This window comes from Erpetoichthys calabaricus, chromosome 11, assembly GCF_900747795.2.
Source record: "Erpetoichthys calabaricus chromosome 11, fErpCal1.3, whole genome shotgun sequence".
Lineage (NCBI taxonomy): Eukaryota > Metazoa > Chordata > Cladistia > Polypteriformes > Polypteridae > Erpetoichthys > Erpetoichthys calabaricus.
The window spans coordinates 144256539-144267532 of record NC_041404.2 but is presented as its reverse complement, the minus strand read 5'-3'; the positions used below and the strand labels follow the sequence as shown (position 1 = coordinate 144267532).

Below are 10994 nucleotides of genomic sequence, written 5' to 3'. Positions count from 1 at the left end.
TTTCTAAGTTCTGGAGACGTCAAGAAAAATTAAAAAACAGTCCAAATTTTAGTGCTGTGCATTTGTATTTTTGTAACTGGAACGAACTTTCATTAAACAGTGTGGCACGAGGGCAGCAAAAACTGCTGGAGCCCACCTCGACCTCAAGATATTCGGGTTGTAATCCTGGGGTCGATGAATGTCCTTCGGTGTTTCTGTCGCCAAAGCCTCCTGGGCGGCCGCGACGGACTAAAAGGATTATGACGTTGCAGAAAAATGGGTGTCAGGCGGTTGAAGGAGCTCGTGCTGGCACTTTTACTGAGCGGCTTGCCCGTCTCGCTCGGTATTCATCTCGTCAGAGGCGCTGCTTAACCGGCTCGGCCGGCCAGCCAGCCCGCCCTCCTCTCCTCTCCTCTCCTCGTTGACCCCTTTTGACGCAGGCGCACCGCTTGATCGCAGGTGCACGCGTCACGTGACCGAGGAGTGCCGCTCGCAGGTGCGCCGGTCACGTGACACCGCAGGGTCCGCCTTCTCCCGGTGGTTGAGTGACGCGGCAGCCCCACCTCTCCTGCCCAGGACAGTCCGTGGGAAGTTTTGACAGCGGGCCCGCTTGGCTTGCAGCAGCCGGATTTACACGGAGATCGGCTGCTCCGACTGATCGACAGTTTCGCGTCGGCAGAGATTTTACGGGGGAGGTCGTGGAGCCATCATGTCGACCGTCCCGGAGGATGTGACCAAACTCACCGAGAACACGTACAAGGTAAGAACCAACGGCTTCGGCCAAACCGGGGTGGAGCGGCCGCTTCAACGGGAGACGCGCCTGCTGGTCGCCGTCCTCGGAGGCTTGGGACTCGCGACACGGCGAAAACGGACCGCGCTTAAGAAACAGGGAATAAGAAGAAGAAGAAGGAGAGCGAATGAGGCAGAGAAGAATAAGACACCCAAGAAAGAGAAACTGGCGAAAAGAAAGAGTCAGGACAGGAGTGTTGGAAGGCAGGCAGTCAGGGGTGTCACCGCAAAGAGGAAGGCTAAATCTGTGCCGATCAGAGGCAGAGAAGCGTCTGAACAAGAGCACTACACGAAAAAGAGAAAGTGAAATAGAAAAGAGAATACGTGAGAATGGGGGAATGTCATGAAACAGGGCAAGAGAAGTCGACTGGAGTTAAAGGACAAGGAAAATGTACATGAAAAAGAAAAGTTATGGGGCTTCAGAGAGTTTGACTTGGGAGATAGAGAAGGACAGCGGAAAAAGGTGTCTTGGCATGGAGGCAAATAAGAGATCTTGAGGTTGGAAAAAAGTGATACAGAGGTGAATCCCGGCTTCAGGCAGTCAGAGACAGAAAAGTGAGTAAGGAGGAGAACTATGGAAGGAGAATGGAGAGCCACATCAGAAAAAGTCACAAGGTGGAAAGAGAGGGACTGAGGCTGAAAAGTAAAGAGGAGTCCTGAGGTGAGAAAGTGTCTTGGTGTGGAGGCAGATCAGAGGTCTTTCCAGGTAAAAAAGTGATATTGAAGTGAGGCTCGGGTTTGAGGAGGACAAAGTGATTAAAATTTCTCAAAAATTGAAAAAGAGGCAGGAAAGAGACTTAAGAAAATGGGAGAGCCAGATCAGAAAAATAAAAAAGTTATGTGGGATCCAAGAGCTTGACTTGTTAGAAAGAAGAGGACTGAGGGAGAATGAGGAAGTCAAAGGCACAAAAGTGAGGAGGACAGTGGGATGAAAATCGAACAAGAGATGTAGGCAAAAGACTAAGGAGAAGAATGAGCCACATCAGAGACAAAAGACAGGGTTGACAAAGAGCTTTGACTTAGAAGAAACACTAGGACTGAGGGGAGAAAGTGTCTTGGCGTGCAGGTAGATGAGAGACTTTGGGGGTAAACAACCGATATGGCAGGATTTGAGGAGGTCAGAGGCATGAAAGGGAGGAAAGAACAAGAGAGGCAGGCAGGCAGGCGACTATGGAGAATCACATCAGGAAAAGTCTCAGGGTGGAGAGCGAGAGAAAGAGACACTGAGGCTGAAAACGAAAGAGGAGTCCCGAGGTGAGAAAGTGTCTTGGCGTGAAGGCAAATGGGGGACCTTGAGGACAAACAAACTGATACAGAACTGAGTCTTGGGTTAGAGCAGGACAGAGGCAGAAACGTGAGGAAAGTGGAGGACTGAGGGACAAAAATGTGTCAAAATTGAGAAAGAGAGGTAGACAAGAGACTAAGAAAATGGAAGAGCTTTGAGCATGAGAAAGGTGCTATATAAATAAAATGTATTATTATTATTTATTGACTTGGGAGAAAGAGGTGGACTGAGGGAGAATATTTTTTAGCATGGAGGCAGATAAGAGATCTTTAAGGAATACAGAAGTGGGGCTCAGGTTTAAAGGGACCGGAGACCGAAAAGTGAAGAAAGAGGAGTCCTGAGGGTGTCAATTTTGAGAAAGTGAAGCTGGCAAAAGAATAAGGAAACAAGTAAGCCACATCAGAAAGTAAAAAAAAAAAACAGTCATGAGGGATCAGAGACTTAGAAGAAAGAGGAGGACAGAGGGGAGAAAGTGCCTTGGCATGAAGGCAATTGAGAGACCTTGAGGGCAATCGACCGATACAGCAGCAAGACTCAGGTTTGAGGAGGTCAGTGACAGGAAAGTGAGGACGGAGGAAACTCTGAATCAGAGAAGAGTTAAAGGACTGGGTGAGAGAAACACAGTGGGATGACACAATGTAGAAAAGGCACCTGGGGGTGGGAGATGGTATAAAAAAGAGGCCGGGTATAGAGGAGGTCTGAGGAAGGAAAAGTTCTCAATCAGAGAAGTGCTTAAAGGCAGAGGAGGTCTGAGAAAGAGAGGTCTTGGATTACAGAACTGATTTAGCCTCAGAGGGGGTCTGAGGTGGAAAGAGGAATGACATGGAGGCAATGCGAGGTTATGGGAACCAATATGGAAATGAGCCACAAGTTAGAGGATGACTGAGGAACTGAAGCTCTGAACCTGAAAAGAGCTTTAGGGCAGAGAAGGTCTAAGATGGCTTAAGGTGGATAGAGGATAGGGAACAACAAGCAGATGAAAGACCTTGAGGTCAGAGAAACTAATATAGCAATGACCCCTGGATTAAAGAAGCTCTGAATCAGAGAAGTGCTTTAGGGGAGAGGAGGTCTGACGTGCAAGAGGAAGACTGATGGGGAGCAAAATGCCTTGGCACGGGAAGAACGTGAAGCAGAACAAATACCTCGAGGTCAGAGAAGCTAATGCTGAAATGATCTTCAGGTTAGACGAGGAGCAAGGGGAAGAAGCTCTGAATCAGAGAAATAAGGACAAAGTAGGTCTGAGATTAAAAAAAAAAAGACGTCGAGGGTGGCAAGCATCCCAGCATGGAGGTGGTAGGAAGTCATAGAAACTAATATTGAAAAGAGCCTCCGATTAAAGTAGGACTGAGGAAGAGAAGCTCTCAGTCAAAGAGGAGTTTGAGGGGTCCAGAGCAAAGTGGGCTGGGGTAAGAAATACACTGGAATGACATAAAATTAGAAAAGGCAAATAAATAAATGTAAGGGAGGTGTGGGATATAGGAGGACTGAGAAAGGAGAAGCATCTCTCTGTGGGAGCAAGTATGGCAGGTTAAAGAGCTGAGGTAGAGTCCAACAGGGCTAGAAGTTGGAGGCAGCGAATAAGAAAAACGAAGAGAGGAGCAAAAGTTTTCGAAAGGGACATAAGGAGGATCACTGCAGCAAGAAACGATTAGCACAGATTTCCACTTAAGTACAATGTGCAGACATTAGATAAACGTGGATTCTTGGATTTGAATCCAGATCTCCTGGAGTTTTGAGTCCGTAGCATTAACAGCTGTGCCCCCATCACCCCCTACCCCCACTTTAAATTGGGTGGTCACAAATGGAGGCAGGGCTGGATCACAAACAAACACACACACAAACCTGCATATCAGCCTGTCAGTGTGTCTGGGCGCTCAAGGTGATCAGCCATTGTGTGACATGCAATGAGAACAAAAGTTCAAGTTTTAAATGGCTCCGAGGACTGCACCACACACACCTGCCTTGGAGCGGCTCAAGCCGCAACGGATTACTTGACAGCTGCCCACTTATATTTGCTGGGGAATTTCTGGGCATTTGCTGCAGCTTCAGAGGAGACGGAATGTTCAAGCAGGAAACCTGAAAGTCCCCTGCACCATGAGAGACAGATGCATGCCGTCATGGGGTGCCCAGTGACTACAGCAGATGTCACACACTGTCTGTGGTTGGGAGAGAAGAGGCAGAGGAAGTCGGCGGAAAAATTAGAAGAGGAGGAAGGGGAGGAGAAAGAGTGGGGGGGGATAAGAAGTGGGGACTTGGAGAAAGAGGAGGAGGATGAGAAGAAGAAGAAGGGGAAAGACTGCAAGGGGTAAGAGGAAAATGATGGGGAGGAGGTGGAGGAAGAGGACAGAAGGAGGGGGAGGAGGAGAAAAAAGAAGAGCAGGAGAACAAAAAGGAGGTGGGATGATGGGGAGAAAAGTGGGGGGGGGACCCGTCGTGTTTCAGCCACGGTTCCTCCACCTCTCATGGGTTCCAGTGCTGTTATGTTTATTTTGTTCATCTTCTGTGTTAACAGTGTTGATTATTTCGTTTCTTCACGTCCATGTGTATTGTGTTGTGTTCATTTGTGTGTTGTGGGTGGTTTCCCAAGAGGCGGAGCCACCTGTCCATCACCGTTTTATCAGCCCTATAAAGGCGGGGACAACCAACAGCCCTTTGTGGTTCATTGTGAACGCACTCATGGTGGTGGCAAGTTCTCCTATGTATCTTGCTTTTGACTGATTCTCTGATTGACTAGATTTTTCACCGTTCTGTTTTTGACCTTGTTTGCTGGATTTGTGATTAGGTCTTGTTTGCCTTGGGTTGCCTTGACTTTTCAGGAATTCCTGGCTGTACCTTTTGTGTCCTTCAGAGCTTTACCGCCTAACAGAGCTTTTTCCTAATGTTTTTAATTCTTTTATTTTTAAAGACTCTATGTTGCCATCTATTTCCCCCTCTAATGGGCATTCTGAGTATTTTTTGGACTTTCATGGTTGGGACCTCACTAGGTCATTACAAGACATAAAATGGAGAAAGGATAGGAGGAACAAGAGGAGAAGTGGGAGAAGAAAGAGACGAGAAGGAAAGATGGAGAAAGAGGAGGACGATAAGGAGAAATCAGAAAGACTAAGAAAATGGGGCAGAGAGTCAGAGAGAGAGAGATAACAGGAGGGAAGAAGAAAAATGAGAACAGCAAAGGAGGAGAAATAGGTGAGAGCGAGGATAAGAATGACAGATTAGGAGGAAGAGGGCAGAATGACAAGAGGATGAGAAGGAAGTGACAAGAAGGACAAAAGGAGAGAGAAGAAAGAATGACGAGAAATTGGAGTGGCTTCTCAGACAGAGAGAGAAAAGGAAGATGGGGAGAAGAAAATGGAGAACTGGAAAGGAAGAGGAACGAGGAAGAAAAGGAGAAATGAGGAATGATACGAATGAGGGGCTAGGAGAAAGAGAGTAAACAGGATAGAAGGAGAATGAGGAGGAAGAAGAGGGCAAAATGAAAAAAGCAACAGGAAGAGGAGAAGGTAAATGAAAGGAAGAGGAAGAGAAAGGAAAGGAAGGTAAGAGAACCAAAGGGTGTAGAAGGAGAAAAATAAGGGGGTTGATAAGGAGGAGGAAGAGGCTGACAAGGAGAAAAAGGAGGAGAAGACTAAGTTGGAGGAACTGGGATGAGGAGAAAGAATAGAGAATAAGGAAATGTGAGGAGGAAGAGGATGGTGAGATGAGAATGGTCAAGGAGTTGGAGCAGGAGAAAGAAAGGAGTAGGGGGAGGAAGAACTGGAGAAAAAGGAGGGAATATGGGGGAGAAGGAAGAGGAAGGTAGGAGAAGAAAGAGGCAGAAGAGGAAGAGAAACTGAATGTAGGGAAAGAGGAGGAGGAGGAGGGGAAGGAGGAGAATCATCTCTTGGTATTGAAAGTAAGGCAACTGCCTCAAAAGCTGTGTCTTCTAAACGCAACGCCAAGTAATCTTGTGGTCGGATCCCTTGAGGGTGGGTTCCTACAGTTTTCTAATATTTGGGGTCCACTATTGGGCAAGTGAAGGTTTCACTCCAGGGTTCTCCATCTTTTTTACTTTCACGTTAGTTTGTACTGGGGCTCCCGTGCTGCACAGTTTGCTCACTAGAGAATCTCTTGGTGTGGATTTGAGTTCACAGTGCTGCAGGATTTCTTGGTGGAGTGAATTGTCACTTATTAGTATGGTTGTCAGGGACACTGCTGTGGCACGGAAATGTTTTATAAATCTTTCTGTCTTCACTCTTATTGTTCTTATTGCCACAGTGTGGTGGCCTTTATTGGAATGATTTTGAGGTGATTGTGTCACTATCGATATAAAGTAACATTTGTTGGGATGAATGTGGGTTCTCTGCTCATACAGTTTTGGCAGAAGAGGATAACGACTTGCATAGGATGGGATGGAATGGGAGTTTAGGGTCTGGCAGCGGCCCCCCTTTATATATATATATATATATATATATATATATATATATATATATATATATATATATATTTATATATATATATATATATATATATTTATATATATATATATATATATATATATATATATATATATTTATATATATATATATATATATATATATATATATATACATATATATATATATATATATATATATATATATATATATATTATATATATATATACATATATATATATATATATATATATATATATATATTTATATATATATATATATATATATATATATTTATATATATATACATATATATATATATATATATATATATATATATATATATATATATATATATATATATATATATCACCTGTTGCTATTTCCTCTTCAGTTGTATTGCCTATTTATTAGTGTGTTTAATATTTGTGGTATTACATTGCCATTTGGTTGTGGTTTTCCTTCATGGGCACCACTGTATTGGAAATGGTTTTCATAGCAGTGGCCATATTGTTTATGACAACATCCATTACTAGTTTCATGCTTTGATGGCATTGTGACATTTGACATCATTTATGTGACAGTATTGAAGAATGTCGGTGTGGTACATCTAAGTTATGAATACAAATTATTTAGTTATTTAGAGAAGGAAACTTTAGGTAGCCAGGAATCTTCCCTTCATTATTTTGTCTCTCTGTTACAACTTGTCGATGGGTTTTTCTCATCTTCCTGGTGGCCTCCATCCTCACCTCTTCTTACGTCTCACCTTTTTCATTCCTTCGTTTCCTGATTCTCCATATAAATGTGTCCTTTTGTCAAACTTTCACTCAAATCAGTTACCTGAACATCATGACAATGGAAGAGTAAGGACCAGGTAAATCTTGAAGCATCTCCAGCTCAGGGCAACCCTGAAAGAGACCACTCAATAACCCCCATCTCATTTTGCTCAGACTTCTTTATGCAGTTAGGAGAAATCCCCACAGAATGGTTCACCGTAGCTCTGATGAGGTTTAAAAACTAGTCGATATGCTCAGAAGGATCCACTAATGAAGAGCTGACCACCAGTCCAATTCTGGGACAAGTCTGGTGAGGTCCACCACATTAGTACATAGGTACAATAGCTACTGATCTGCATGTAGTCCAGCACTGAAAATGTGGGTCTCTTCTGTGTTATGAGGCCCACCATGTTAGTGAAGAGGGACCTCTAGGGCCACCTAGTGAGGCAGCATCACAACTTTGAAGAGAAGTCTTCCCATCAGCACAGGGATAAACTGGTATTGACTTGTACAAATACCCCAGTATTGAACAGAGGGGGATCCTCAGCCTGATGAAGCCCACCATGTTAGTGAAGACTGTTCTCAAAGTGGACATTAACAGCCACTAGGGGAGGATTCCTGTCAAGTTTGGTTTGGAGAGACGAGCATCACAAGTTTAATAGAAGCCATCACATTTGTTGAAGAGTCAACTAATATTGGCCATAGGTATCACCAAAGGTCATTTCAAGTCATGAGGGCCACGATATTAGTAAGAAGATCAAATAATTTGACAGAAAGGCTATCACAAACCTAATTGAGCAGGGCCACCTGATATTGATCTATATTTACACCAGTATTGAAAACATGGGCTTCTTCAGTCGAACGAGGCCCACCATGTTGGTTAAGTGGACATCAAAGGACACCTAGTGAGGTGTCATCTCAAGTTTGAACAGAAAATCATCCCATAAGCACAAGGGTCATAGGGATCAACTGGTATTAACTTGCACAAACACCCCAGTATGAAATAGTGGGGTTTGTGGTTCTTCTGTCTGATAAGGCATCTGTGGACATTCAAGGCATCTCAAATTAATCCAATCAAGTTTGGACAGAAGGGCGTACCATATCTCTGGGCCTCCACATTTGTAGAAGAATCAATTCATATTGGCTGTAGGTATCATCAGATGTCATCCCAAGTCTCATGTGGGCCACCATATTAATAAGAAGATCTGGTAATTTAACTGAAAGGCCATCACAAGCCAGATGGACAACAATACAAATAAATATCTGTGGGAGTCCTATATTGAAATGAGGTACTTGAAAGGGGATATACTTAACTGCGTACAGAAGGTCATCACATTAGGACAAGAGTCAGAAGAACTAACTGCTATATTTCCCAAAACTGAACACTGGGGTGTCTTCTATCAGATGAGATCCACCATTGTAATGAAGACATTCTAATATAGAGTGGGCTTTTCTGTCTGATGAAGCCCGCAATGTCAATGAAGACATTTTCAAAGTGGACATTCAGGCCCACCTGGGATGAGTCCAGTCGTTTGAACAAAAAGGCATTGCACATCTCAAGAGGGCTACCACATTTGTAGATGGATCAGCAAATGTTGCCTATTGGTATCCTCAAACATCGTCCCAAGTCTCCTGAGGAGCACCACATTAGTAAGAAGATCGGGCAATTTAACTGAAAGGCCATCACAGGCCAGATGGAGAACAATACAAATATTTGTGGGAGTCCCATATTGAAATGAGGTACTTGAAAGAGGATATACATGAAGATCCAGGGAGAAGTCAGCCTAACTCCGTACCTTAGGACAGGGGTCAGTATGACTAAGTGTTACTGAGTTAAATAATTCCCAAAACTGAACACTGGGGTGTCTTTCTGTCAGATGAGATCTACCATTGTAATGAAGACATTCTAATATAGAATGGGCTTTTCTGTCTGATGAAGTCCGCAATGTCAATGAAGACATTGTCAAAGTGGACATTCAAGCCCACCTGGGATGAGTCCAATCAAGTTTAAACAGAAAGGCATTGCACATCTAATGAGGGCTACCATATTTGTAGATGGATCAGCAAATGCTGCCTATAGGTATCATCAAACATCGTCCCAAGTCTCATGAGGACCACCATGTTAGTAAGAAGATCGGGTAATTTAACTAAATGGCCTGCACAAGCCTGCCTGATGAAGAACAATACGCATATTTGTGGGTGTCCCACACTGAACAGATGGGTGTCTTTCTATCAGATGAGATCCACCATTGCAATGAAGACATGCTAATAAGGAGTGGGCTCTTCTGTCTGATGAAGCCCCGCCATGTCAATGAAGACATTTTCAAAGTGGACATTCATATTTGTGGGTGTCCCATACTGAACAGATGGGTGTCTTCCATCTGAGAATGTCCACCACTCTCTAGCTCCACCTGCCCCGTGGCATGAACAATAATCACTTTTCATTTTTTCTTTGGCCGTTGCTTTGCGTCAGACCCTCTCAAAGTGTCCTTAAGGGGGTTGACCATCTTCCTGAAGATGTTCACTTAGCGGCTGTTTAGTTGTTCCCATCTTCACGAATTGGGATGTTTTCATGGAGGCCATCCATCTTTTCTCATTTAGACAGACTTTCACTTCTGTATTCAAAAAGGGAAGTAAGGGGGTAGACCATGATGGCTCTTCTCGATTGAGACTGATTCCCATTTAAGGAGATTTCAATAAGGCGGGTCGAGGGGAACTGGAAGCATGTGATCATTAGGTCCTAATCATCTTGAGCCACCACAGTGGCAGTGTCGAGAGCAACCCTCTCCTCTTCCCGTCTTGGGCAGCGATGGCCAACAGTCACAAAGCTTAGGTCCCTTTGCTCCATCTTTTCTTTCTCATTATTGAGGCTCAGGATTCAGGAATTGGGGATGTTGATGTGGACGAATTGCTAAGAGAAGTTAGCCAGCGTGTGTGTGAGTGTGACTGATTGTTGTTGGCAGAGAGTGAGAACTGCTCCTGTCAGGCGCGGCGGTGTTGTTGTTAGTTTCTGTTACAGGAATGGGTGTGGTGTCACACAGGTGCTTTGTTCCTGTTCTTCAGAGAGTGTGTGGCGGCCACGTCACATCCACGCTCCCTCACTAAGTGGCTGGCAGTTGGCCGCCCAGAGACCTGAAACGACCCGCTACACCTGCTGAATTGCAAATTCAACCTGACTGCTATTCTCCACAGGTGGTCAGCTGTGCCCTGGGGTGTGTGCCCCTTGTCTATTGAGAAGCAAAAATTTCAGTCATGAGGAAACAATGCGCCGAATCTTAGAAGAAGAGGAATGTGGGAATGTGGAGGAGATTTAGTGGGAGGGCACATGCCGACACTGGTGGGTAATAATCAACTCCGAGCGCCTCTGACCTTTGAAGCCGATTATCTGCCGTTAGCCTCTTGTTTGTGCCATTTTTACATTTTTTTTAGTGCCTACTGCATGGAGGGGCACAAGGGTGGTGGTTCTAAAGCTTTTAAGACAAATCCCCTCTCCCATCTTGGAATCTATTCATTGAAGAAGTGCAGCCTGGTCAGAAGGCGCTACATAAAGTGAAATTCTGTAATGTCAAGCCCCCATCCTTGCCATCTTGGAATCCATTAAATGAAGAGGTGCAGCCCAGTCTGGTGTCCGTCTTTTGGCCAATTTCATAACTTGCAACTCCTTATTACTGAAACTGCTATCCTGTCTGGTAAGACTGGACCAGGGTGTGCAGGTTTGCCTGGTACCGATGAGCTTTAAAGGCAGTAACTTAT

The 10994-nt window shown here is 44.4% G+C and overlaps 1 protein-coding gene across 1 annotated transcript in view; it reads left to right on the top strand.

Annotated features, from left to right (window-relative positions):
• Positions 1 to 519: 519 nt before the first annotated feature.
• baiap2l1b (BAR/IMD domain containing adaptor protein 2 like 1b) overlaps positions 520 to 10994 on the top strand; it is a 91063-nt gene continuing 80588 nt past the window's right edge. The window contains exon 1 of the mRNA XM_028814225.2: positions 520 to 739. Within this exon, the coding sequence (XP_028670058.1) occupies positions 689 to 739 (51 nt within the window). The 5' untranslated portion in view covers positions 520 to 688. The remainder of the gene's footprint in view (positions 740 to 10994) is intronic.